The 27,388-nt window shown below is 42.1% G+C and overlaps 1 protein-coding gene across 1 annotated transcript; it reads right to left on the bottom strand.

Annotated features, from left to right (window-relative positions):
* Positions 1 to 834: 834 nt before the first annotated feature.
* On the bottom strand, positions 835 to 26,876 carry bcap29 (B cell receptor associated protein 29). Its single transcript, XM_079733234.1, has 8 exons — positions 26,715 to 26,876; positions 12,939 to 13,047; positions 12,737 to 12,837; positions 12,003 to 12,150; positions 2,819 to 2,954; positions 2,308 to 2,410; positions 2,062 to 2,162; positions 835 to 1,719 (listed from the first exon to the last, which is right to left on the bottom strand). The coding sequence occupies exons 2-8, from the start codon at positions 13,028 to 13,030 to the stop codon at positions 1,684 to 1,686; spliced, it is 717 nt and encodes a 238-aa protein (XP_079589360.1). The 5' UTR covers positions 13,031 to 13,047; positions 26,715 to 26,876; the 3' UTR covers positions 835 to 1,683.
* Between the last annotated feature and the right edge of the window lie 512 nt (positions 26,877 to 27,388).

The following is a 27,388-nucleotide window of genomic DNA, read 5'->3' as shown; positions in this document are numbered from 1 at the left end:
ATCGATTTTGAATTTGTGATTGTTAATAATCAAAGGGGGGAGTGTGATGGAAAGTCCACGTTATGTTTTTCTTCATGATCTTAGGTTTTGTTTACTGTTCCGTGTATGGTCTTGCCATCCTGCTCTTCTTAAGGGTTGTCTAAAATGTAAACCTTTGTTTCGTGTGATGTACTCTGTTTGCACATTCCGTTCCCGTGTTGTCCGTTGTTGGTTTGGGCTTGTTTCCTTGACCCCCTGGGGAGCGTCGAGAAGCAAAGGGTGATAAGGCACGGCCGCGACCCCCTTTTATGACATCCTAAGGAGCTTCAATCAATGGATTACCATCTTGTAAACAAAGGCTTTTGGTTTATTGGGGGACAGCTGCTCTCAAGAACTCAATCTAAGTGTATAAGAACTCCTGACTTTAGCCACTCAGTGGACTTCTCCTTGCAAATCTTTAGAGAGACACAGGGCGAACTCCCATCTGAGGCCTCAGATTATTGTATTGTATGCCTGTTTTATTGTTTGTTGATGGATGTTGTGATGTATCTTTGTTCTTACTATTACTACAAATATGTGACCAGCAATTGCCTGCAAGTATTGTGTGCTTTTTGCATCTAAATATCTCATCTGTTTTAGACGCAATATCTGATAAAGGACTTGCCACGACAGTAACAAGGGTTCCCATTCAATTAAATATTGTCTTATTACTCATACATAGTTACAAAGTGAAGTGACAGGTATTTCCATAAGATAAAATATTCCTTACTTTTGATGTATTTTTAAGTGTTACTCTTGAGGTATTCAATTTACCCCCCCCCACACACACACACACAAAATTTACTCCAGACGCACTCATACAGCCACTGACTCATGTGATATTAAATTTATTCACAATCGTTATGTGTAACAAAATGCTTTACTTTTTTCTAACTTCAAAGGCAGTGCTCATATTTCTTTCAATGTCATTTTTTACAATACTGAAAACTAAAGGGAGGCTATGAATATTAATAAAAACAATGTCTGCAATGTCTTATTCTATTTAATATATATAAAATAAGAATTAAATACAAATATACATTTTCAAATACAGCATGTTGAATTTGGGGTAAAGAAATACATTGGATACAAAACACATCATACTAAGACTTTTTCGAGCCGTGGAAAATCAGGTAAAAATAATTGCCATTGCATAGTTCACAGTGGGTTAACATGGATAAACGCAACAGGTTTTCGCCACAGAGAGTTAAGTAGCAAAAAAATTGCTTTAATAACACAAAACATCAGCCCTGGCCTTTTTCATAGTAAATCAAGCCTTGTGATGGCAAACTGTGATGGCAATATATAAAGGTTATATGACAAAAATAAATAGAATGAGACACCGTATCTCGTCACAAGTGCTCTAGCATCAGACCTTGTTTAAAAGGTCCAAGAAACTCTCTGATTTATTTGGATGTTAGCATTATGCTAATTGTACTTCAGCCAGAGCCAAAGAGAGAAAAGCGAATAGCATCACAGAAAGCAATCGTTCCGCTCAATTGTTATGTTATGCCAGGGAAAACAATTTTATGCACGGCAGCTCTGCGTCCAAGATGATAATGGTTGGATTTTTGATTCTATTGACCCAAGACATCGTTTGTTGTATCATATGGTTCAGTGGTGGTATTGTTTTAACGTTTGCATTGAAGCCATTGTCCATCAAAACTAGTTGTCCTTTTTGTCTTCATTGTCCTCAGTGTTCTGGTAAAGAATAAAGAGACACAAATGTTGTTTGTTAATCCGTAGGTGGCTGGTGGAATTAATAGAATTCTGATGACCTTACGAGGACGGAGGAGGGTGAATTTACAGCGTTTTCAAGCAGATCAAGATATTGAATAGAGGTGATTACGCTCACTACGTAAAAGCATTCAAACCTAATATAATAGATCAAGTAGTGTTATGATAGGATTATTGGTTTTAAACAAGTTTGCTGTGGCTTGTAATTTGTTATTTCGTCTAATGGATACTTTGTTTAGGAAAGGTCAGAAGCTTAATATCAGTGGGTGGGTGCATGGCAGAGGCCCTGTGTCGGGTGTCAGTCACCTGTAGCAGTTGGTGCTTATTCAGAAGGCTATCATACTCTCTGGCCAATCCGTCTGACTGTCTCTTCACCGCCTCGGCATCTGACTGGGACTCCTTCAGCGCTGAGAAGGAAACATTCAAATCTCAGCAACACATTTACAGCCACTTACCAACTTTCAGCATCTGCATCGCTATCCAGACTCATAGCGTCATGACAGAGCTGCAAAACACATGCCAGGGACCAGATGTGTGCATGTGTGAACTGACCTTCGCCTGAGGTCTTTAATTCTTCTTTAAGCATCTCCACCTCTTTCTTCAACTGCTCCCTGCCCTCTGTTGTAGCCTTATCCCCCTTCCCTTGATTCAGGGTCTGAATCACATTACATATACGACACTATAGTCATCAGCATAAATGGTCGGTTTAATTATTCAGATGCGGATTACGATCTGGGCCCCCCGCGATCATAAATAGCACAATAACGCAAAACTATTATAGTAGAAATCTGTTTAGAAATTGGGTTTTTCGTTTACTTGTTTCAGAGATATTCAAGCATTCTCTTCAAAAATTACAATAAAAACATTATTTTCCGTTAATATCAATGAGGAATTGTCTTTATGATCGTTTAACCAATTAAATATTGCCCAAAACAATCGTGCTTACGTTTTTTTCAAAGATCAACCAGCTCTAGTCATCCAGCCAACATGCATCAAGAACGGGTCTGACTGGGAAAATCCGTAGCTATTAGACGTTAACCAGGATGAATGTATACCGCCTTACTTGTTTTAGAAGCTCATTGTTCTCCATGTACTTTCTGACTGCCTGGTTATTGCTGTCGGACTGTATCTGGAGGGCGGCGGAGGTGAGGTGCAATGTGGCCAGCTGGTTAATTAGGGTGACCATTCGCCTCACCACCCTGCAAAATATCACACACATCACGTCCATTGGATCGCAGGGCCCCCTTTAAACCCCCATCGGTCATATTGAGCTTTAATATTTCCGGTGTGTCGCATTGTTATTGGATATCATTCGCTGGATATGATTTGCTGTTTTGGTTCAACTTTAAGTATTTTATTGTCCTGTACAAAGAGAAACGCAGGATTAAACTGAGCACTGAAAAGCTTGCGACAAGGCACTGGGAAATAGTAAACAAACTACCATAAAGCCTAAACACGCCAGGTGACATTAAACATAAACTATGTAAATCGATACACCATGATAACCTTTTACACAGGAATATTACATATAAATAAAACAAATACACAAAATACCAAAAAATGGATAGACCAGTCCAGCAGCAGTGTTTCCCCCAGATGGGGGGGGGAAGCTTTATGGCACGACTATTGTTTTGAACAGTATTACCGATGCATTATTAGGGGTCCGAGCAGCTCGGTCCCCTATTGTTTCTGTAACGTTTTTTTCCCTCAAATTCTGTAAAAGTCATACTGCAGCCTATACCGTAAGGCGAAAACTCTTGAAATTTTCAGGTATGGTTACCAATAACTCCCACTACCCATAAACCCAAATTTGTGGTACTGCACCCAAAGTTGGCGGTTTTGTAAAAAATCATGAATTAGGCTTATTCCCCTCACCAGATTGACCTGGACTCAAAATTCTTTCAGAATATTAATCTTTAGAATCAGATGCATTTATAAAACCCTGTATTGTATGCCTTCATATTAAAGCTAAACATGATTATTTAGATTCACAGGCTACAAAAATAATCAAAAGTTCCCCAAAATCGCAGCAGCAAAATGGAGCAGTTAGCCCATTTTTCTTATATGACCATATTGTTATTGTATAATAAAAACATACAACTATTATTGGGTGGATACCAATACCCCCCACTACCCATAAACCCAAATTGTGGTACTGCACCCAAAGGTGACGCTATTTAAAAAAATATATGAACTAGCCTTATTTCTCCATACCAGATTGACCTGGACTCAAAATTCTTTCATCATATTAATCTTTAAAATCCGATGCATCTTTTTCACCCCGGCCTTCTGCTCTAAAAATGTTTACTTTTCCCACAATTTCATAGAAAAGCCAAACGTCCACAGTCTCAACCCATTTTGCCTATATGACCATTTTGTTATTGTGTAACCACTAGTGCTGTCAAGCGATTCAAATATCTAATTGCGATTAATTGCATTAATGTCATGGTTAACTCACAATTATTCACACATTTCTTTCTATTCTAAATATCCTTCGATTTCGTGCTGCTAGCCTTTTAGTGAGATCAGAGTGTTCAGAGTGTTGAGAAGGACAGTAAGAAGAGAGACCCGCAGTGAATTCAACCCGGTCCACTTGACATCGGGTAGGTGCATGACAGTGGTAGGCCTACCGTAAAACTTCAATAGCCCAGGCTTTTATTTGTTTCAATCACTGAACTTTCGAACAAAACTCTTGCTCAGCAAAGATGGGAAATACTATAACATTTATTATTTAAACCAGTATGAATATTCCTACCGTACGTAGGCCAATGCACATTACCAGGCTATCGAATAACGCCCCCACACACACACACACACACACGGTGGCAGAGTTGTAATCGGGAGAGTCGGGAGAGTCGGGAGAATTCCCGGTGGGCCGTTAACGTTTTGGGGCTGTCGTGCTGATTACTGCAGAATAACAATATTGCGTTTATAAAAGTTCCTTGCAGCGCCGTCTGCCAGCCTGAGCTGTGCGCCTGCAACCTCTCACTCACTCAACAGACGCGACACTCACAACTGTCAACACCGCAACCAAGTCAATTTTGCCTGGAGGGGAGTAACTGAGCGGCCCCTCCCGAAGTGGTACAGCCCAGGTTGGCCTTGAACTGCGATTGGTCAGAAAGATGTAACAGTTAATGAAAACATTGAACTCTCGTGCATGCTCGAACAGAGTGACACACAAACACACATACTTTTAAGAAGCTTTTCACCCGCTCCTTATCCTTGCTTGCCCCAACAAGTTTGTGCGGCGTGCTTGTTATTTTGCTTCCGGTGTAGATACGGTATGGTGTTGTAGTTTTTCTAACGTGACTAGTTGTTGCTAGACAGCAGGTGAAAAAACCGACAAAGTTTGCCAAGCCAAAAGAGCGTTAATCGCGCGATGAAAAAATTAACGCTGTTAAATTGGTTTGCGTTAACGCCGTTAATATAATATAATAATATAATAACTACCATACGGCTATTATAAGGTGGATACCATTAACAGTGCAAATTTTCAGAAAGCCCTTAAATCTCTTGTGCAATGTGTGCTTGGAGTTTTCGGTAACCCTTCCTTTTACAGTCCCCTAATTACTAGGTTTTACCAGGTAAATGTATGGTAAATCATAGTGTATTACTGGGTGATTACCACTGGTAATAAGAAAGTAAATACAGAGGAATTACCCGGTAAATATATGGTAAATCATAGTGTATTACTGGGTAATTACCAATGGTAATAAGAAGGTAAATAGATAAATTACAGCTGAAGTACTAAGTAAAACCTCCACTATTACCCATCAACTCAACTAAGTACTATGTAGTTGTAACTGTTTAAGGTTGGTAATAACTCAGATATTATTGTGTACTTCCTAGGCAACCAATTCTTAGAGACACCTATTTATTCAAGTTACAATTGTAGTTATCCAAGGTTTATGTTGGTAACAGCCCAAGTTTAATGATGTACTATCTAGAAATTAGCATAGTAATTTCCAATAAATTACTTTTTCTTATTATTCATAGCTACACCCATTAAGAAAGGGTTTATTCGATTTACCTTAGAAACTATGGAATTACTTACCTGGTAACAACCTCCGCAGGAACAGTTTTCCTCTAGTGTCGTGGTACATCTTCTTAAATACTGGCTATGAAGCCGTTTGTTTCCATGGTGTTACCACGTTATTACCATATAATTTGTAATAGATACATTCCATTGTCCATGCTGTGAACTGGAACTTGTACCATGTACGTTCTGCAATGTTACTAAGTAAAACATGACAATTTACCCAGTAAGTAAACTGAAACTGTACTGTAAAAGGAAGCCTTGTTTGTTTCCATGGTATTACCAGGTTCTTACCATATAATTTGTAAAATACATTTGATTGTCCATGCAGTAAACTGGAACTTGTACCATGTACGTTCTGCAACGTTACTAAGTAAAACATGACAATTTACCCAATAAGTAAACTGAAACTGTACTGTAAAAGGAAGCCTTGTTTGTTTCCATGGTATTACCAGGTTCTTACCATATAATTTGTAATAGATTATTCCCTTTCTCATGCAATCAACACAAACTTGCACCATGTATATTCTGCAACGTTACAAAGTTAAACATGGCAATTTACCCAGTATGTAAGCTGAAACTGTACTGTAAAAGGAAGCCTTGTTTGTTTCCATGGTATTACCAGGTTCTTACCATATAATTTGTAATAGATTATTCCCTTTTCCATGCAATCCACACAAACTTGTACCATGTATGTTCTGCAACGTTACTAAGTAAAACATGGCAATATACCCAGTAAGTAAGCCAAAACTGTACTGTAAAAGGAAGCCTCGTTTGTTTCCATGGTATTACCAGGTTCTTACCATATAATTTGTAATAGTTTATTCCCTTTTTTCATGCAATCAAAACTTGTACCATATATGTTCTGCAACGTCGTTGACCAGTAGTAGCACTTCAATTTTAGATATAAAACCCCAAACCACTGTTGATGAAAGGCATATTCAAATTAAACAAAATAAAAGGCTTATCTTTCAAACAATGCATATCTCACAAACAGGCACTGAACACTGAAAGAATCTGACAAAAAAAAGTTACTGATGGTGTTTTGATAAAACACATGACAGTGTTATGGCAGATGACCAAAATGCAGACTCCCTCAACCTCTACAATTTGAATAAGTGGCGAAAGCCATGCAGAAATCTGGTCATTATGAATGAGAGATGGCTCTTAGACGGTCCCTTAAACAGGTAGCAGCCAGAACGTAGATGACGTTGTTGCACAGACATCGATAACAACATGTCTGTGATTTTTCGCGGTACGGTGTCCTAAACTGTCCTCAACATACTACACCCGTAATGTAGTGCAATTGTGTTGATGAATCCCGATTGTGTGGTAAACCAAAACCGAATATCCTGCGAATATCAAACCGGATGCTAACTTGTACCTGCTAAGCATGCTCCGGTAGAGCTGCTCTTAAGCATTGCGCTAACCGGGGATAACAGAGCCTGTCCCTTCCCGTCCTATTAACTGTATTCATGGGACAGAGCCCGATTAATTCTGGATATTTTAATAAGTTGGGTGTTATAGGTTTTAAACATGTCAAAGTTGTTTGAATGACAGAAGCTCCGCTAGCTCGATGCTAAAGCGCTAACCGGAGCTAACAGCCTGTCCCCTCCCGTCCTATTAACTGAATTTATGCCTATGCCTTTTTTTCTTTTTAATATGACCTTACACAATGGCCAGAGGACCAGCATCCTTTCTTAACTGGAAAAAAAAAAAAATCTTTTGAGTTTTACATGTTCTAGAAATGTTCATTAATTGACAGTCCTAATGTTTATTTTATTTTCTTCTGATACTTTATTACAGTATGGAAGGTGAGATTTGGAGGCACCTGGTCAGTGCTTGGTCAGCCTACAAATCCCAGGTGTGGAGACTGCAGGGAAACTGCACATAGAGGACACTAAAGAGCCATCTCTCATTCGTAATGACCACAAAGATGCTCCCATAGGCAGATTTCTGCATGGCATTCGCCACTTATTCAAATTGTAGAGGTTGAGGGAGTCTGCATTTTGGTCACTTGCATAACACTGTCATGTGGTATGGCAAGTGATGGTGTTATCAAAACACCATCAGTAACATTTAAATTGAGTTGATGTGGACGGCTCTTTTTTTGTCTGATTCTTTCAGTGTTCAGTGCCTATTTGTGAGATATGCATTGTTTGAAAGATAAGCCTTTGATTTTGTTAAATTTTAATATGCCTTTCATCAACAGTGGTTTGGGGTTTTATAACTAAAATTGAAGTGCTTAACTACTGGTGAACGACGTTGCAGAACATATATGGTACAAGTTTATGTTGATTGCATGGAAAAGGGAATAATCTATTACAAATTATCTGGTAAGAACCTGGTAATACCATGGAAACAAACAAGGCTTCCTTTTACAATAGTTTCAGTTTACTTACAGGGTAAATTTTCATGTTTTACTTAGTAACGTTGCAGAACGCACATGGTACAAGTTCCAGTTCTCATGGAAAATGGAATGTATCTATTACAAATTATATGGTAAGAGCCTGGTAATACCATGGAAACAAACGAGGCTTCCTTTTACAGTACAGTTTCAGCTTACTTACTGGGTAAATTGTCATGTTTTACTTAGTAACGTTGCAGAACAGTGTTTCCCCTATATGCACCTAGCAGCAACTACCGCCGCTGCTGAAATATGACCGCCGCTGCTGAATTTCTTTTTTTTAACAAGAGGAGAGGAGAGCTTCAGCTGATCTCTTTAAATTACGAATGTTATATTATTTTGCGCTACGCAAAATAATATAACATTCCGTGCGCTGCGGACGCTGGATATGCGCTTCATATCCAGGTCAATTCACACACTTGTGAGTAAAGCATATAAACGGAGAGGAGCGGAGAGCTCCTTCTTATCTCTTTAAAAAACGAATGTTACATTATTTTGCGCGACGGACGCTTCATATCCAGGTCAATTCACACACCTGAGTAAAGCATATAAACGGAGAGGAGAGCTCTGTCTTCTCTTTAGAAACAAATGTTATTTTGCGCTATGGATGCTTCATATCCAGGTCAATTCACTCTGTGAACAAAGCATATAAACGGAGAGGAACTTTCGTAAAGTTGGAAATAAATTGGCAGATTCAGAGTTTGCGGTTCAATAGATCATCAGTGAAACATCGTTGCGACACAATTGAGTATAGTACTCAGAGAACCAGCTACAACATTGTTCTCATCCAAACGAGCCGTCTTTAACGAACGGTGAATTGCATTGGCTTCTATTAGCTGTCGGCTTTCAGCCGCGAGTTTAGGGACCATCTGCAAGGCGCAAAACTGAAAACAACCACAATGGTAAAATTTCAATAGCGGTAAAATTTCAACAAAATTATTGACTCTAGAGCCCCAAAACTTTGTTTTCATCCAAACAAGCCGTCTTTAACGAACGGTGAATTGCATTGTCTTCTATGAGCTGTCGGCTTTCAGCCGCGAATTTAGAGACCGTCTGCAAGGTGCAATACTGAAAACGGCCACAATGGTAACATTTTAATAGCTTCGCCATTATTGACTCTAGAGCCCCACAACTTGTTCCATAGAGTCATGGCCTCTTTATGGTCCTACTACAACCTTTAGTTTTGAAAAATATATCTCTTCTTATTTTTGAGGATTATTTATTTAGGAACAATTTCAATAGCGTTGCCATTACTGACTCTAGATCCCCAAAACGTTTTCAATATAGGCATGGGCTCTTTATGGTCTTACTGCAAACTCAAGTTTTGAAAAATATATCTCTACTTATTTTTAAGGAATTTCCTTTCAGCAGAAATGTCAATATACATTTTTTTTAGCAACAATTTCAGTAGCGTCGCCATTATGACTCTAGAGCCCCGAAACTTGTTCAATAGAGGCATGCCCTCTTTATGGTCCTACTACAACCTTTGTGATGGGGAGAGGGGAGGGAGTGGGAAGGTGCATTGGTTTGAGGCACAGACCTTTTTGATTGTTGTAGTATTTGTGTTATGTGATTTTACTGTATAGGGTGTTTGTTATAATATATCTTTTGCTAAATACATGTAAATAATGGTTTTAAAGATGATACTTGTAATATGTTCAATCTCTCTATATTTCCCCTGCTCATTACTGTGCACAAATGTACTGTATGTATACCGTTCCGTTGCCGGCAGGCACATAGAAACCTCCCGGCAGGGTGCGCTTTGCGAGCACACAAAAAAATTTGTGAGCGGGAAAAAAAACATTTCACCTCCGCTGCTGCAGCTCCATCCTAGGGGAAACACTGACATACATGGTACAAGTTTGTGTTGATTGCATGGAAAAGGGAATAATCTATTAGAAATTATATGGTAATAACGTGGTAACACCATGGAAACAAACGGCTTCGTACCCAGTATTTAAGTATGTTAAGTATGGATGTACCATGACATTAGAGGAAAACGTTTCCTGCTGTTACCAGGTAAGTAATTCCATAGTTTCAAAGGTAAATCAAATAAACCCTTTCTAAATGGGTGTAGCTATGAATAATAACTATGCAAGAAAAAGTAATTCATTGGAAAGTACTATGCTAATTTCTAGATAGTACATCATTAAACTTGGGCTGTTACCAACATAAACCTTGAATAACTACAATTGTAACTTGAATAAATAGGTGTCTCTTAAGAATTGCTTGAGTTATTACCAACCTAAAACAGTTACAACTACACAGTACTTAGTTGAGTTGATGGGTAATAGTGGAGGTTTTCCTCCGTATTTAAAATTAATAAAATTCCTCTGTATTTACCTTCTTACTATCAGTTGTAATTACCCAGTAATACACTGTGATTTACCATATATTTACCGGATAATTCCTCTGTATTTACCTTCTTATTACCAATGGTAATTACCCAGTAATACACAATGATTAACCATTTATTTACCTGGTAAATACCTAGTAATCAGGGGACTGTAAAAGGAAGGGTTACCGAGTTTTCTTGATGTTGTGTGCTTATCAATAGACATTTTCACCATGTGAATGAGGCTTCATGCTGTTCAGGAATGTCAGTGGCTTAACAGGATAATGCCTTGTACTGGTGATCCTTAGGTTGAGAGTTTGAATCCTGATTAGAGCTTTATGAACAAGCTGAACATGGCATTCTGTCATTGCCACTCATTTAAGATACACAACATTGGACAGTGTTCCTGATGAGAAATTCATCAGGCAATCAACATTCCGACTCATTAGTTTCCAAGAATCTGACTGCTAAGACACAGTATGGCATTAGGGGAACTTCTTCGTTAACCACTTCTCCTTCATAATTAAGTCTGTCATATTTATATTTCTTCCATTAGTGTTCTTGACTACAAAGGTTTAATTTCCCCAGAATTTCACATTTTTTTCAGGTATATGCTTCCAAGAAAGCCCTTAATTCACTTGAGAAATGTGTTCTTCACGTACGGTAAGCATATTCATAATGGTTTAAATAATAAATGTTATAGTATTTCCCATCTTTGCTGAGCAAGAGTTTTGTTCAAAAGTTCAGTGATTGAAACAAATAAAAGCCTGGGCTATTGAAGTTTTATGGTAGGCCTACCACTGTCATGCACCTACCCGATGTCAAGTGGACCGGGTTGAATTCAATGCGGGTCTCTCTTCTTACTGTCCTTCTCAACACTCTCTGATCTCACTAAAAGGCTAGTAGCACGAAATCAAGGGATATTTAGAATATAAAGAAATGTGCGATTAATCGCGAGTTAACTATGACATTAGTGCGATTAATCGCGATTAAATATTTCAATCGCTTGACAGCACTAATTTATATATCTTCCATTAGTGTGTTCTTGACTTTTAATTTTGTTTGGACCCCGTTAATCACTGCTTGCGGTTATATTTTATCTTTATTTTTTGTACTTGATGGAAGCATGTTTTCTTTCCCTATGAGAGTTTTGCACTATGTTATTGCATAATAATTAAAAAATATTTATTAAAAAGCATATATATATTTTTTTTTTTTATACATTGGTAGCCAAGGCGGGGCCCTACTGTTGTTAAGGCCTTAACCATACAGTACTGGGGGAAACACTGAGCAGTATACGGTGAATAATTAGCAGAATTATAAAAAGTATCCAACATATTAAATTCCAGTTGTAAATACCGTCCGTAAGAAGAGGAAAGAGGGACTGAAAAAGTCTTTCAGTGATGATGGGTAAAGCTAAACATGGAAGCGGTAGGATGGGTGTGTTTGTTTCAGTGGTCTAGACTCACAGCCAGAGGAAGAGCGAGAAGCCAGAGATGTAAAGGTTCCGCTGGGCTCCGAAAAGCTTCATGTACACGTGGTCGTACCGGACCGCGCTGACCTTTGGATCTCTGCTAGGCTCCATGTTGGAGTACTTCCTAACTTCTCGCACGGCGTCTGAAGGGACAAATAATGGGAATATACAACTTTAACATAACGTAATGCAACATTTGTTTGTACAGGAACGTTTTCTCAAAGCAATACCAGTAGTAAAACGAATTACAACAAAACGGCAACATTCAAAGAACAAGATTTGTCAAGACCATCCGGTACATTTCCATTGAACGTCAGTGGTTAGGACATGGCAACCAACAACTGGATATAAACCAACAAGGTTAACTGTTCCTTGATGTCAACCAATCTGATGCAACGGTATAGTACCGTGCAAAAAAGGCAGAGTTACCATGCTCTCCAAAGAGGTGAAATGAACCATGGTGTTGATGACAGATTTAGTGAACAATGCTAAGGGGACATGGCATCTCTGATTACCACACATCACTCTTTGCCGAGCACGATGGACTGAAGTTGTAGCAGCGGTGGCTAGAAATGCCTTGGCTGACATATGTATACATTTTAAGAATGGATTTTAACCTGAGAATATATGCAGTTATACAACCAATCCCAAAAAACAGTGACAAAGCACTCCCACTCGCAGTTCATTCAGAGAACTGGGGACCTATGAAAAATCGGATTGGTTTCTTACCAAGGAAGAGAACAATAAGAAAGATGATCATGGCCAAAAACCCCTTGTTCCAGAACCTTGCCACACCGTTCCAAATGTTCAGCTTGAGTATTCTCTGCCATCTGTAACATATGATAACCACACAATAAGATTCATAACCAACTGATAACTCATACACAATTGATCAAACTAAGACAAACACACACACACACACACACCTTACCTTGTAGCAGAAATAAAGGGCAAACATAGCAGGATAACAATGCCAATCTCCCCATAAAGGAACAGGGCCACGGCTTTCCACTGTAGAGTCATATCTCTAGTGGCAGATTCTGAAGAAAGGGGAAAAACAAGTCTATTAGAGCCACAACGCTAAACACGACAACATTATAATTAAAGGTCAGCTCCCACCGTTAACGTTTGCTGTTGACACAGAAACCCAAGTTATTCATGTAATACTCAATTACAGCCAGGTGTACAAGGCACTCATGTAATACTCTATGAGAGCCAGGTGTACAAGGCGTACATGTAACACTCAATGAGAGCCAGGTGTACAAGGCGTACATGTAACACTCAATGAGAGCCAGGTGTACAAGGCGTACATGTAACACTCAATGAGAGCCAGTTGTACAAGGCGTACATGTAACACTCAATGAGAGCCAGGTGTACAAGGCATACAAGTAACACTCAGTTAGAGCCAGGTGTACAAGGCACTCATGTAATACTCAGTTAGAGCCAGGTGTACAAGGCATACAAGTAACACTCATTTAGAGCCAGGTGTACAAGGCACTCATGTAATACTCTATGAGAGCCAGGTGTACAAGGTGTACATGTAACACTCAATGAGAGCCAGGTGTACAAGGCATACAAGTAACACTCAATTAGAGCCAGGTGTACAAGGCATACATGTAACACTCAATAGCCAATTCTACAAGCCAGGTGTACGTCCAGAATCAGAATTACTTTTAATACATCTTATTGTACACAACAGGAAAATTCTTAGGCTTGGTTCCTCAACAGCCATAGCAGCAACAATACAAGATAAAGTCAAAATATTTGTATATATCATTTTGATAAGTCAAAATAAAAATATGTAAAAAAATAAGTGGCAGCATAGATCACAATAATATATATTTATAATGAAATAAAGTAATTCATAAAAAGAGAAACTAAAACAGTGGAAGTTAATAATAAAAAATAAAAATAAAAATTAAAGCTGCAAGCAGCATTTTACGGGGGCCAAGCCTAAAGCCGACCAATAAGACCCCGTCATTAAGACCCTAACAGACCATTAAGACGCAGACCATGAAGACCCTGTCAGACCATTAAGACTGTGACGCAGACCATTAAGACCCTGACAAAGACAATTAAGACCTTTTTTGTTTGCATACGGTTGACAACGCTGGGATAGCATCAGCTTGGATCTGTTGATTGGCGAAACAAAATTTCATAAACGTACGTCAAAAGGCTGAGGAGTTATGATTCTTTAAAGTTTTCAATTGATCGCTTTACGGTCCTATTTTGATGAACTTTAACCTTGACCTATGCTTCTTTAAATACACCAAGTTTGGTGATGATTGACTCAAGTTAACCCCACCTTTAGTCACCTATCATTAAATGGGCTAATGTGGATGTTCAGCCGCCAATTTGTTACAGGTTCTGGGTTTCCTCGGCACATTTGCTCAACATGGAGGTGCACATTTCTACAGGATTTCCTGACTGTAGAATAAAAAGGTCAGATAATATGTCCGTTCAAAGTCTGCAGCTATGTTAATTGAGCTCCCCCTATCGCCCGATCTGGGTACAATTTGGAGAGGTTGCATTTTCAGTTAATTGATTTACTGCTCCCTATAGCCCGATGTGGATACAATTTGGAGAGGATTTGATGAGGATTGGTTTAAGTTAACCTTGCCTTTTGCCATTAAGTTAATTTTGGACGATTTTAAGCCTCTGGCGGCCATGTTGTTTTGTCAATCAACTTGATTTGACTTAAAGCGTTGGAACTTTGGTCCCAAACAGCCAATGAGGTGGTCCCGCTCAAATCAAACATTCCGTCTATGAACTGCGGCGATTTTAGTCACAGGCCACGCCCATTTCGATGCCACGCCCTAATTGGAAATATGTTGACTGTACCTTGTTCAGAATTTGATTTTCAAACAACTTTTGTATTGGACTCAAGATCATAGGAGTCCATTTTGATGTTGATATAAGCATTCATGTATTTTTTGTTTTAAACCACACCCTTTTTAGAAGTCAATGGCTCCTTGGTGCTTTAATCTTTGTTGTACAGACTTCGCTTTATGTCAGACTGAAGACATTGGTCCATAGATGATATATGCTAATAAGGATTTTTTTCTAAGTGAAAAAACCTAGGATCCTTAGGGTGTGTTTTTAACATAGTTCAAGATAGTCTTAAATCCATCCAAATAAAGTCATAGGTTCTTGAGGCATATTTGCTCAGCATGAGGATATGCATGTGTGGGCAAAGTTGCATGACTCTACATCAAAGCAGTTGTGAGATATGTTTGTTCAAAGTTTGCATTTTTGGACTGTTGCTATAGCGCCACCTTTGGGCCAGTGTAATATTTGCTCTCTGTTAACCTTGAGTCAGCCTCTACAGCTGTAGTAAGTTTCATAAAAAACTGTACGAGCGGTTTAGGCTGTGTAAGCCAAACGTGGCGGGATAATAATAATAATAAAAACACTAAAAATTACAATAGGTTGCCTTCGCACTCTGTGCTTGGCACCCTAATAATAATAATATTATATATATATATATATATCTTACTACTATATAATAGCAGGCCTGTCGGACGAGTTAATCAGGTTGGTCAGTGTGCATGTGCAAAGAAGCCTGCAGCTCACACACACACAGCACGTGCGAACGCACACATACGCCACATGCATACACATACACACCTCATACACACACGCACAAAGACCCACGCATGCGCTGACGCACACGTTTCAAAACAAAGGCAGCGCAGGACACGCATACACACACACCACACACACACGCACGCAAACATGCGCGCGTTGAAAACCTGGCAAGATCGATCCCGCATCCCGTAATGTCCCGCGATATTGATATCCCCCCTCCTCCCCCTTTCCGTCTGTTTTAACGGCATCGCCGTCGACAACCTCTCCCAGGTAAGACGGTCTGTCTATAGACTGTAGAAAGTGCGATAAAAGAAGTGAAGGGACAATTTCTCACGTCGACAAGCAACGGCACGTCGTCATTTTGTCATATAAAAACCGTTAAATTCAAACATCGCGGCGATTGGCAAATCAACACACAAGTCACGTGATCTTAAAGAGACAGCGTTCCTATAACGCAGAACAAAATCATGTCAATAACACAGTACAGTGACTAAAGTCTATAGAGTCCAACCCAAGACTACGCTTTGTTGCTCAAATCTAATATTACTCTCCTCCTTGAGCCACCCGAAATGTCTTGCGATATTGATATCCCCCCTCCCCCCTGCAAACTGTTTTAGTTGTTTTATTTTTCTTATGTTTTGTGTGTATGCTATGCGTGACTGTAGGCTACTGCTGCCTGTCTTGCCCAGGACACTTGAAGAGATGTTTAATCTCAATGATGATTATTATTTTCAACAAACCAATAGTAGTTGCCATGCATTTTAAAATGTCAATGCACTTCTCAGCCCTGAATAACAGTGAAAGCTATTTATTAATTGATTTGCATGCATAGCATACTACACTTTCCATTGAACAATTACCCGTTAACCATAAATTGACAATCAATTTAGGAGTAATTTGTTATGTTAGATTTTATAACAGTTTATTTTATAACATTATATAATAGTACATGTTACAATGTAAGCATTTGATTGCCTTATACAATGAGTCAATGACTCATTTTATAATGTAATCAAATGCTCACTAGCTGCTTTCAGACATGATGGTAAGTCCTGATGTTCTCCTGATGGGCCGTATGTGTGAACAACATATCCTGATATTTGTACCCTGAAAATCCCTTAAATAAAACTACCCCTGAGGTAGTATTTTCTCTGTAGGAAATGTAAATGACCTTATATGTGAATGAGTAGAAAGTCTGTATTTCTCACACCACTACAGTGGACGTGTTGACGCTTCTGCATGTCATTGAGTGGCCCCCTAAATGATAATCAGCATGTTGCGTTTTATTCGTTGAATGGCTACATTTTTTTTTAATGTTGGCTTTGCTTTTTATTCATTTGTGGTAAACGTTTAAAGATAGGTCTTTTCATAACCCTAAAAGTACACATCATACAATAAATGACAATAATTTAGTTCACAGCTGCACGTGTATAGAAAACGTTTTCGTTATTATTACTGAAAACAGTCAGCTGAACATTATAGGGTCCCGTCCTTCCACTCCCTGTTTTCTCAGTTAAACACGGAAATCAACTTCATTTGTCCAAGTTTTAGTTACTTGTGAAATGAAGCAAAAAAATACACTCCTTTTCTCCGGTATCGCAGTCGTTCGCGATGCCTTTCTTCTCTGTCGTTTCTTCTATTTGTCTTTAACTCATGCTCCAATCTTTCATCGATCAAGTGCTTCGGATTTTGTGGATGAAACGGAATATATGATGCATCACTTTACAATGCATCATATATTCCGCGATGAGTTCTGCCTCAATTTTGTCTATGGTCAAATCAAAATAAACTACAGTGACAGCGGCCACACATATCCCGCCCCTTGCAAGCCAACCCCCCTAAACCCCGCTTATTCTACTGATGTGTAAACGACATCAATGTCTGCATACAAAGCATCAAGTGTGAATCACCCTCAAGCTCGAATCTCCTTATATACAAATGCGGCAAAAATGTTTGAAACTAGCTTATAAGTAGAGAATTATTTTGCTTGCTTCATAACATAAGGAGGAAATAATTATGCTTGCTTCATTACGTTATAGGTGAACCAAAATGTTATACGTTGTAACATTATAAGCAAAATGTTATATTATGCGCTCAGAAATTTGTTACATTATCGACTGGGGTTTCCACATTATTGCTATGGGTTTAATTACAACTAGAGGTTGAGCGCGCACAGAAACGAATAAACTGTGATGGTTAACATAATTCACCCACCGAACTATGGGTGGGGGGCTTGTTTAGCACGGACTCTTTTAGCAGACAGAACGACCGTCTCAGTTCAGTCCTGTTTGTTTTAGGAATGTACTGGTTTTCAAGTTGTTAATTAAAACTGAGTGCTGGATACTCCGCCTCCGACTCCCGTCTCTCGGCACTACACTGGTGACCCCGACGTAGGTCTCGCTGAAGCTTCAGGGACCAAAACGAACATGGCGAATAACGCTTTTATCAAGTTGCCAGAGTTGTGGGAGTTTTCACCGACGGCGTGGTTCGCGCAAACGGAGGCGCAGTTCGCCATCCGTGACGTCACGGACGACACCGCACGCTATTACCACGCCGTATCGGCGCTGGGGAGATCCACTGCGACCCTCCCGAACCAGGGCAAGTACAGAGACCTCAAAGCCTTCCTCTTGAAGACATTTGAGCTGTCGCAGTCAGAGCGGGCCCAACGGTTGTCTATTCGGGGCCTCGGGGACAGCAAACCCTCTGAGCATATGGAGATGATGTTCAACCTGCTGGGTGCGGAAGAGCCAAACTTCCTCTTCATAGAGCTGTTCCTCCAACACATGCCACCGCAGGTCCGGATGGCGCTCGCGGGCACGAGGATAACTGAGCCACGCGCGTTGGCAGAAGAAGCCGACTGGTTTTTCCAGGCTGCTCGGAGTTTCGTACCCGAGGTGCTAGCCCCAACACGCAGTGTCTATCCCCCGGACAATGACGGACTACCTAACAGAGCCCCAGTGGCCGCCAAAGGCCGCGCCAGCACAGGTATGTGCTATTTTCACGCGGCACTAAGGCAAAGAGGTTCCAGTCCCCGTGCAATTTCAAACCGACGGGAAACGCCAAGGCTTGCGCTCATTAGTGGCCGTAAGTGCAGGCACGTCAACCCGGCTATTGTTCATCAGGGACACTCTCTCCGGCTGCAAGTTTCTTTGCGCCATCGGCGCTCAGAGAAGCGTCCTGCCGGCTACGGTGGTGGCGTCCACGGTGCACAGTTGAGGTCCACTAACGACACACTCATCCGCACGTATGGTAAAAAGACTGCGAACCTGTGCTTTGGAGGCCAGCGATTCAGGTGGGATTTCGTCATGGCCGACATCTCCATTCCCCTCCATGGCGAGGATTTCCATTGTGCGCACGAACTGCTAGTAGACGTCAAAAACAACCGCCTGGTGGACGCACGGACGTTCTCCTCGTTTGCATGTGCCCGCGGTCAAGCAGCTTACGGGGGGCTCTCCAGCTCCCTCTCAGAGGGGGACGAATATCAACGCCTGCTCAGGGAGTTCCCCATTATAACCCGACCTACCTTTTCCGCGGCCAGGGCGAAACATGGCGTGGAGCATCATATAGACACCAAAGGCCCACCCGTCTATGCTAGGGCCCGACGACTTAACCCCGGCAGGCTGAAGGTCGCTAGGTCGGAGTTCGCCAACATGGAGCACCTGGGCATCATCCGCCGCTCAGACAGCCCCTGGGCCTCACCCCTCCACATCGTTCCCAAGCCAGACGGTGGGTGGCGACCTTGTGGGGATTACCGCCGCCTGAATGATGCTACCACGCCCGACCGCTACCCAATCCCGCACATCCAGGACTTCTCAGCACACCTGGCGGGCAAGCCGGTCTTCTCGAAGGTGGACCTGGTGCGCGGTTACCACCAGGTGCCAGTGCATCCCTCGGACATCGCCAAGACGGCGGTAGTTACACCTTTCGGGTTTTTAGGCGTTGCATGGCCTTTCCCACCCCGGCAGGAAGTCGTCGGTGAAATTGGTTTCCCAGAGGTTTGTGTGGCAGGGGCTTAGAAAGGAGGTTAGTGCTTGGGTCAGCTCATGCGTTGACTGTCAACGGTCCAAGGCGCACCGCCATATTAAGGCCCCCTTTGGAGAGTTTACTGTTTCCGAGAGGAGGTTCGAACACGTCAACGTCGACCTGGTTGGACCGCTTCCCTCCTCTCAAGGGTTTACCTACCTCTTCACCATGGTCGACACGACGACCCGCTGGCCTGAAGCTGTTCCCCTCTCCTCGACGTCGGCTTCTGATGTGGCGCACGCGTTCATCGGCACGTGGGTCGCGTGCTTTGGGACTCCTTCAGACCTCTCCTCAGACCGTGGCTCGCAGTTCACCTCAGAGCTTTGGAACGCGGTGGCTGAGGGGTTGGGTGTCAAGCTGCACCGCACTACCGCCTATCACCCCCAGGCAAACGGCTTGTGAGAACGTTTCCACCGTTCCATGAAGGCGGCCCTACGGGCCAGCTTGAAGGACGGCGACTGGGTGGATAGGCTGCCATGGGTGATGCTCGGCCTCAGGTGCGCCCCTAAGGAGGACCTGCAGTCCTCATCGGCGGAGCTGGTCTACGGGCAGGCCCTACGAGTGCCAGGGGATTTTATTCCTGATGCCTCGGTTCCATGGTCGGCGGCTAAACAACGTTCCTCCCTCCTGCAAACCGCCAAGGTTTTCACGCCCGTTCCCACGTCGCAACACGGCACCCCCACTTTCCGCCTGCCCCCCGATCTGCGCGCGGTGTACTATGTCTTTATTCGCCATGACACCCACCGGGCGTCGCCACCGGGCAATACTGCTCCGTAGGCTTCTAGCTCCGTTTTCCCCATGGACTTTCACTGTAGGCGCGTTCATTCTCCTGGTGATAACGTTGGCCCGCCAGTGATGACGGCTCATGCTTATGCTGCTTTCACACCGCCCGCGGCAACTCGCCGCCTCCATTCATTTCAATGAGGGAAGGGCGGCAGAGGGGAGGCGGTTACAAAAGCGGCTGAAAACCAGGAAGCAGTTGCCGCCCACATGAACGCGCACAGATTTTGCCCCCCGTGTTGAAACTTTCGGCGGCAGCAGCAGCAGCAGCCGCTTTTGAAAACGCCAGGCCCTTCACACCGCCGCGCTGTACCCTCCGGCAGTGAGGCTGTTATAAGGGCGGTTGCCGCGCGGCGGTGTGCAAGCACCTTTACGCCTGATTTCCACCGGGGGCGTAAGCGCCGCGATCACCGCTGCTTATCGCTGCCATGAGGGAAGGGCGGCAGAGGGGAGGCGGTTACAAAAGTGGCTGAAAACTAGGAAGCGGTTGCCGCCCACGTGAACGCACATAGATTTTGCCCTACCGCTCAGCTTTCCTTGTGTTGAAACTTTTTTTTTTTTTTTGAAATGTTAGTGCGCTTAGTATCCAGCAGAGTGCGCTCCTACTCCATTCGACTTAAGAAAGGCTCTCAGTCTCACCCACCGCACTTATTTTTGGACACAACACCCGAGCGCATGTAGCTTGAATGTGCTGAGCTCATTGGATAAACCGAGCAGAGTTTCCCCCCACGGTAAGTTTATAACTAGTTTGTGTAATGAACAATTGGTCCTTTTAAACGTGTAGGTCATGCTTAAAAAAAGGAAAAGTACACCTAACCCCCCACTACCCTTCAAATACAGTAAAGCTAACCTAGCCTTGCTAACTAGCAACTTTAGCCGGAGTAAAAAAGAGGAGATTGAATTTTACCGTACAACATGAAAACACGCTCGCTCAGGCAGCTGCGCGCTCACCTCACCAATGTACACAAGACGCGTTGTTTGAGCATGTTGTGCCTGTTTTTCTTTAGGTCCGAGGCCATGTTAATTTGTTATACTGTAGACTCTAACGGTGAGACGATACTGCTCAGTGCGCACGTGTTAGTCACTGCTCACGAGCGCAGCACATTGGGAGGTACAGATGTCAGATAAGACTCATAGCAAGGTTTGGGACTACTTCACCAAGGGGCCTACTGGTGAAGCAGTTTGTAATGCTTTTTTTTTTTTTATAATCGGCCGATTAAATCGTTATCGTAATTTTTCTCTGAAAATAATCGGCATCGGCATCGGCACTCAAAAATCAATATCGGTCGGGCCCTATTCAGGATCAATTCAGATGTTCAACTGTTCGGGATCCATTTTGCTTAGCCAGTGAAAGTGATCAGCTGTAGATTGCACACTATTAAAAATACTTCACTACAAGTTACCTATAAGTCCTATAAGCTTTGTTACATTTCCCTGCTATGGTTTGCTAGTATAATCTACAGCAATACATCAAATTATGTATTGCTGTATATGTCCGTTGCGTGGCTGTCCTGTGAGAGCCGTACGCATTTTAAAAACACCTGTAATCAGCGTGACTATGACTTTCCCAGCTGATCCAGGGGGGCTCTTCAATAATTTATTTAGGAGGATTTTCTACCATCATCCTCCAGTTTATCACAAACATCTGGCGATAACTCGGTTTAATTAAAAACTCAAGTGAAATACAAGTACCTCCAAGTTGTAATTACTGTTCGGTACTTCAGTGAGGGCAGTTACAATCCATCACTAAAGATTTTATAGAGTATTCTGATTCAGTGGATTTAATATTTATTCATAGAATCTTCACAACTCACAGCAATGAAATGTTAATTTATCATCATGGGAAATAGCATATAAACAAGCTTCATAAAATATAATTTCTAAGCAGTACAGAACAGCTGAATTGATCCTGAAAGCCTATTTCCTAGAATAATTCATTTGTATTCCGTTTTAGGCTCACTTATGGTCTCACTTATGGTCACTTATGGTCACTTGTTGTGCATCTCACTTATGTCACAATGTTTTTAAGCTCACCATGTCCAGTATTCAGAGTTCAAAACATTTATTCACAAATGTGTTCTATTTTTTTGCCAAGCGGAGCCAGACAGTCCTGTGCAAATATTAAAATTAGCCATGTGCGCCAAACAGAAGATAGACGCAATGTAAATAACTGATCGGTGTGCATTGTTGTGTAGGCCTACTGCAGGGTTAGTTGTGGTTGGTTGTGGTCTTAGTGATACAGCCTAGCCTTGGAGTTGGAGTAGTTGGAGTGATTGTTTGATTGTGCGAGAGAGAGCGCACCTGCCGTGGTGATGTTTGGCTTGCTGTGGGCTTTGCGTATGTGTTCAATGATGTATCTCTCTGATCGTATTAGCGATAGATAGATGGTTAAATAATGTCACAAGATCGGACATACTGCAGGCTCTCATTTGCAAGTGCACTGATTGTGTGATCGTCTCCGATATGCTATATACCTGGCATTTATTCAGTTCATTGTTCTTCTGAGTGCGCCAGAATGTTGCCAATTATTGTCGTGTTTGCATTGTAATGCACAAATTTGCCTCTCCCTGTTATAAAATAACATGCATCCCAACAACTTGCCAATGCAGGCTCCTATGTCAGTGTTGCTTTACGAGTGTGCTTTAATTGTGTGTGTGTGTGTGTGTGTGTGTGTGTGTGTGTGTGTGTGTGTGTGTGTGTGTGTTGTCACGTAGGCTATAGATATAGACTGATTGTCTTGGCTTGCATCCATGGAATATTGTAATGTTTGGCCTAGGCTACTGCATATTGAGAACATTTATATCGGTGTTGCGCAACAATCTGGGGATGAGGACATCCCCGAATATTGACGGGGATTTTGCACACTGCCATCTCAATATATAGCCTAACATATAAAAATATAACACTGTACTAGACACAAATGTATTTTCCACTTGCTAGTGGTGGTGAAGACATTGTAGTGTATTATACTGTAGAGAAATACAGCTTCTCTACAGTATAAGTCAACACAGCTTTATGTTACGGCGTAACATGGCAGGCACAGCAGCTCTCGACAATGCATTACTTTAGTCTGGCATTTCTCTTCACTGATTGGTTAGAAATCTTTCAAACTTAGTGGTCAAGTAAAAAAGAGGGAGGGGCTCGTTTTGCATACCTAATAGCTGCCGCTATGCGGTATGCAAAATAGGCTAATCTTCTGCGGCTAAATGCGTCTAAGCCGCGGCTAAGAGCGTTAAAACCGGCCGGTTTCCGTACGGATTCCTGCCGGTTTAGTCCTTTTACCTCGCCATTCTAGGGCCGGATTATGGCCCTCTTGGCTTTCCATAGGTTTAGCCCTTTTACCGCGCCATTCTAGGGCCGGATTATGGCCTTCTTGGCAATCCATAGAGTTTGCAGCCGTTCTGCGTACGTCCCCGGTGGAAATCAGGCGTTACGCATGTTCCTGACAGCGACCGTTCATGTGCACTTGGGAAACAGCCGGTTGGGAATCTAAAAGTTCTTCACAGCAGGGTTTTTGATCCGATAAAAAACAGTCAGAACTAAACAGAACTTAGTAGGTTCAGTTTCAGGTTTGCATGCCTTCATTTCCTTGATGCCTATCACCTACTATCCTTTAGCTTTTATTTATGAGAAGCACATACAGTATTGCCACTGTATGGAAGGCAACACTTCCCCTTATCTAGAGCTGGTTTACCAGTACACAACGTTTAAAACTGAGCAAAGTCATGCCACAGACGTTACAACCTCAATCAATAGTAAAGTATGTGATATGATGGTTGATTCTTTTATATTGAGTAAAACCTTCATGTTCCGCCTTGTTTATGCGCGTCACTAGTAAACCATACGTCACCAACTGGGCAACTCTGTGCGTTTTAGTATTCTCTGCGAACCGACTCGGACCTCGGATGTGACGTCACGCCCACCCTTCTGGTGCGTTTTAGTATTCTCTGCGAACCGACTCGGACCTCGGATGTGACGTCACGCCCACCCTTCAACCGTTTAATTATGTTTTGCTCGGTCGTTGGAGGAAAACATGGACGCCACCCGGAAAGCTGTTGTCGCGGTAGCATTGGCAGAGTACCAGGCGCAAAATAGGCCATAGGCAGAGATACTGACGCAGTAAGGTATTGCAGTAATACGAGTGATTGAAATTGCCATTTAAACCACCAAAGCGGTCCAAGCACAATGAAAACAGTTCATACTTCAAGTCACACTGGGCGCAGCCATCTTGAATTCTGTCTCGGAATTTTGCTCGGCCTCCTCTGAGTTCATCCGAGCAAGCAAGTTAACCGTCCGAGGAAAAGGGGCGTGTTCATGAGTGTCTTGGCAACGTCCTCGGACCTCCGAGACGGATGGCTAATAAAACGCACCATCTGTTATCAAAATTTGGCCCGAGTTGCCAAACGGAGGTAGAATCATAACAACAGCGTCGTGAGGTGTCGTTCACGCGAACTTTCCGACGTGGCGAAAATGTTTCCCCATAGTTTCCAGCAATGACCACCAAAAGACACATTTGTCATCCGTTCGCGTTATCGCCCAAGTTTTGTCGCGCGACAAATCATAAAATGTCGCTGTGCAAGTTTTGTCAGGCAAATATATAATCACCATTGCATGTCCTTTACCTGTTGTGGAATAGGGAGAGACATCGGGAACCCGACCCAGTCTATTCATTATATTGTATAGACCATGGAAGAGGCAGTGAATGAAGCATTGATTAGACAGCGATTTATTAGATACCTAATAAACCGTTGGAACACACAAGACCGGTAACCGTAGCAATGCCGGTAAACAAACCCCGCAAAGCCCAATCCCTACGAGAGCTCCCCGCGCTACGGCCATCCGGAGGCGCACAGAGTTTTGGGCCGTGATATTATATATAAAATAATATTATATACTATTACATATAGAGCTCCGGGAGTAGCAAATGACAACAATCACTTTCTCCTCCATGCTGTGGTTCACCCCGGACTGCACTGCAGAGTACAACGGTTGGCCGGTTGAACGCTGATTGGCTGTTACGTTACGCAGGTCACTCAGTGGCCATGCTGTTGAACGCTGATTGGCTGTCATCACGCGAATGTCGTGGCAAAGTTGAAATATTTTATATTTTATTTGTCGCGCTGCCTCGTGAATCCGCTCGCCTGTGCAGGGCGAAAGTGTCGCGCGACAAATCAAAACTTGTCGCAAGTTTTCACTAGCGAAAAATTCGCCTGATTCACGTCTCTACGTTGACTTTGTATGGAGTCGTGTCGCCCCTTAGCATTTGGTGGGAACGCACCTTGAAGGTTTTCCCTTGCATAATGTCACTACTTCTGACGTCATGACTCAACGGAAGCCCTACGGGTCCATGCTAATATGCAATTTTAATAATTGTCATATAGGCCTACAATACAAAAACAATAGCTCAAAATATGCAAAATAGACATATGCTACAATGCCATGCAAACATAGCCCGTGCTCGCTACTAGTTTAACCTACATTTTAACCCGTGTTACGTGCTGGCCAGGCTCTGAGTCTTTGCGATGTTCTGGTCGACATAAGATGAATTAGATGTACAGGTAACTACTAACCAAAGGAACCATATTGGTGTGTTCCTGAATCCTCGAACGCCAGACTTCCGAGTCGAATGTCGAAGATCTCCAAGCTTTCTTGCGGCAATTCTCGAAGGCCCGCCGCCTTTTTGTGTTCATCTTTGAAAATCTGAGAGTAGACCGAGAGCAGTGATGACGCTCTCAAAAAAATGGCTGCGCCAGTGAGGAGTACCTCATTTTATTGTCGATTTTAAATGCTCTTACACACTTGATTACATTGCTACTTTATTCCGGTCACCAATGTATACGTTGCATGGTCTTGCTGTGCGTGCAATACAATGTAAAGTTGTGTTTGTTTTCGGACTGGTTTGCTAAAGAGGCTAATGTAGCTAATAATAAACAACGACTAGCCAATTTCATGCCACAATCACAAAGACGAACAGGAACGCTATGAATGCTCCGAGACCGGAAGTGAAGTCAAACGTGCAACTCGGAAGGCTGGCGTCCGAGGATTCAGGAACACACCATAAGTCATCAAAACTAGACACAAACCCTACTTCAACACATACCTCTAAATATGAACACAGAACACGTCCTTTACAACGTCTACAATGCAACATCAAAACTGCGACTATCTCCCTAGAAATAAGAATATGATTATGTCTTCAGCTGATAATATTATTATCTCTATAATAAAACGGTATTATCTGGTATCTGTATGGGGCCTGTGGAGAACCCAGAAGATCTAACTCGAAGGTATAACTCGTCTAACTAGTATTACTTACCTTAACTATTTCAAACGATATCTGCAAGGAGTTGATCACAAAGTCTCCAACGTGTTATGCTGTCTTAAATAACCCGTGTGCTAACTATTTCACTAGTGTTCACTTTAGTAACAACGATCACCAACACAAGTTTACAGCTAGGTCCATGGTTTACAAGGGGCTTCAGTCTGTTATCACTTCCGCGTTGGCCTCCGACCACTAGGATCTCATAGAGTGGCGAAGTCACGCCTCTTCCGGGGGAGCCCATGGGACCAATGAGATCGAAAAATATGTATGGGTTTCAATGGAGAGAAAGTAATTATCTTCTGGTCCCAGTCTTTATATGCCCAGGATTACACATATGTTGTTTGTGGATTTAAATGATAATTTTTCATGTCAAGAGTTTGACCGTTTATTGTGCAATGTTTTAGTTAAAGGCTGTAGAGATGGGCATAACTGAAACTCTCCACATGCCCCAATTTATAATGGTTTTCACCTCTTTTGATGCTTTTATCCTCCCCTTGGAAACCTAACATTATCAAACTTCTTCACGAAAATGTTTATTTTTCTTTGCATTAAAAATTATCATATATATATATATATATGCCGCCTTCAAAATGGTCAGAGTTTCCGGGAGGTTCGGACCTTAAGCTCGGAGGAAAGTGCTTTGAACAATCTGTTGGGTCGGAGTGTGG

This window comes from Pollachius pollachius (genome assembly GCF_949987615.1).
Source record: "Pollachius pollachius genome assembly, chromosome: 3".
Classification (NCBI taxonomy): Eukaryota; Metazoa; Chordata; class Actinopteri; order Gadiformes; family Gadidae; genus Pollachius; species Pollachius pollachius.
The sequence above is the reverse complement of the archived record's forward strand: the minus strand, read 5'-3'. Positions and strand labels throughout refer to the sequence as shown.

Excerpts from the sequence above, each read along its gene's own strand:
- bcap29 (XM_079733234.1), bottom strand. The coding sequence starts at position 13,030 with ATGACTCTACAGTGGAAAGCCGTGGCCCTGTTCCTTTATGGGGAGATT. Across the intron at positions 12,151-12,736 it reads TCTTATTGTTCTCTTCCTTG|ACGCCGTGCGAGAAGTTAGG; the intron begins GTAAGAAACCAA and ends TTGTCCCTTCAG. Across the intron at positions 1,720-2,061 it reads ATAAGCACCAACTGCTACAG|AACACTGAGGACAATGAAGA; the intron begins GTGACTGACACC and ends ATTCTTTACCAG.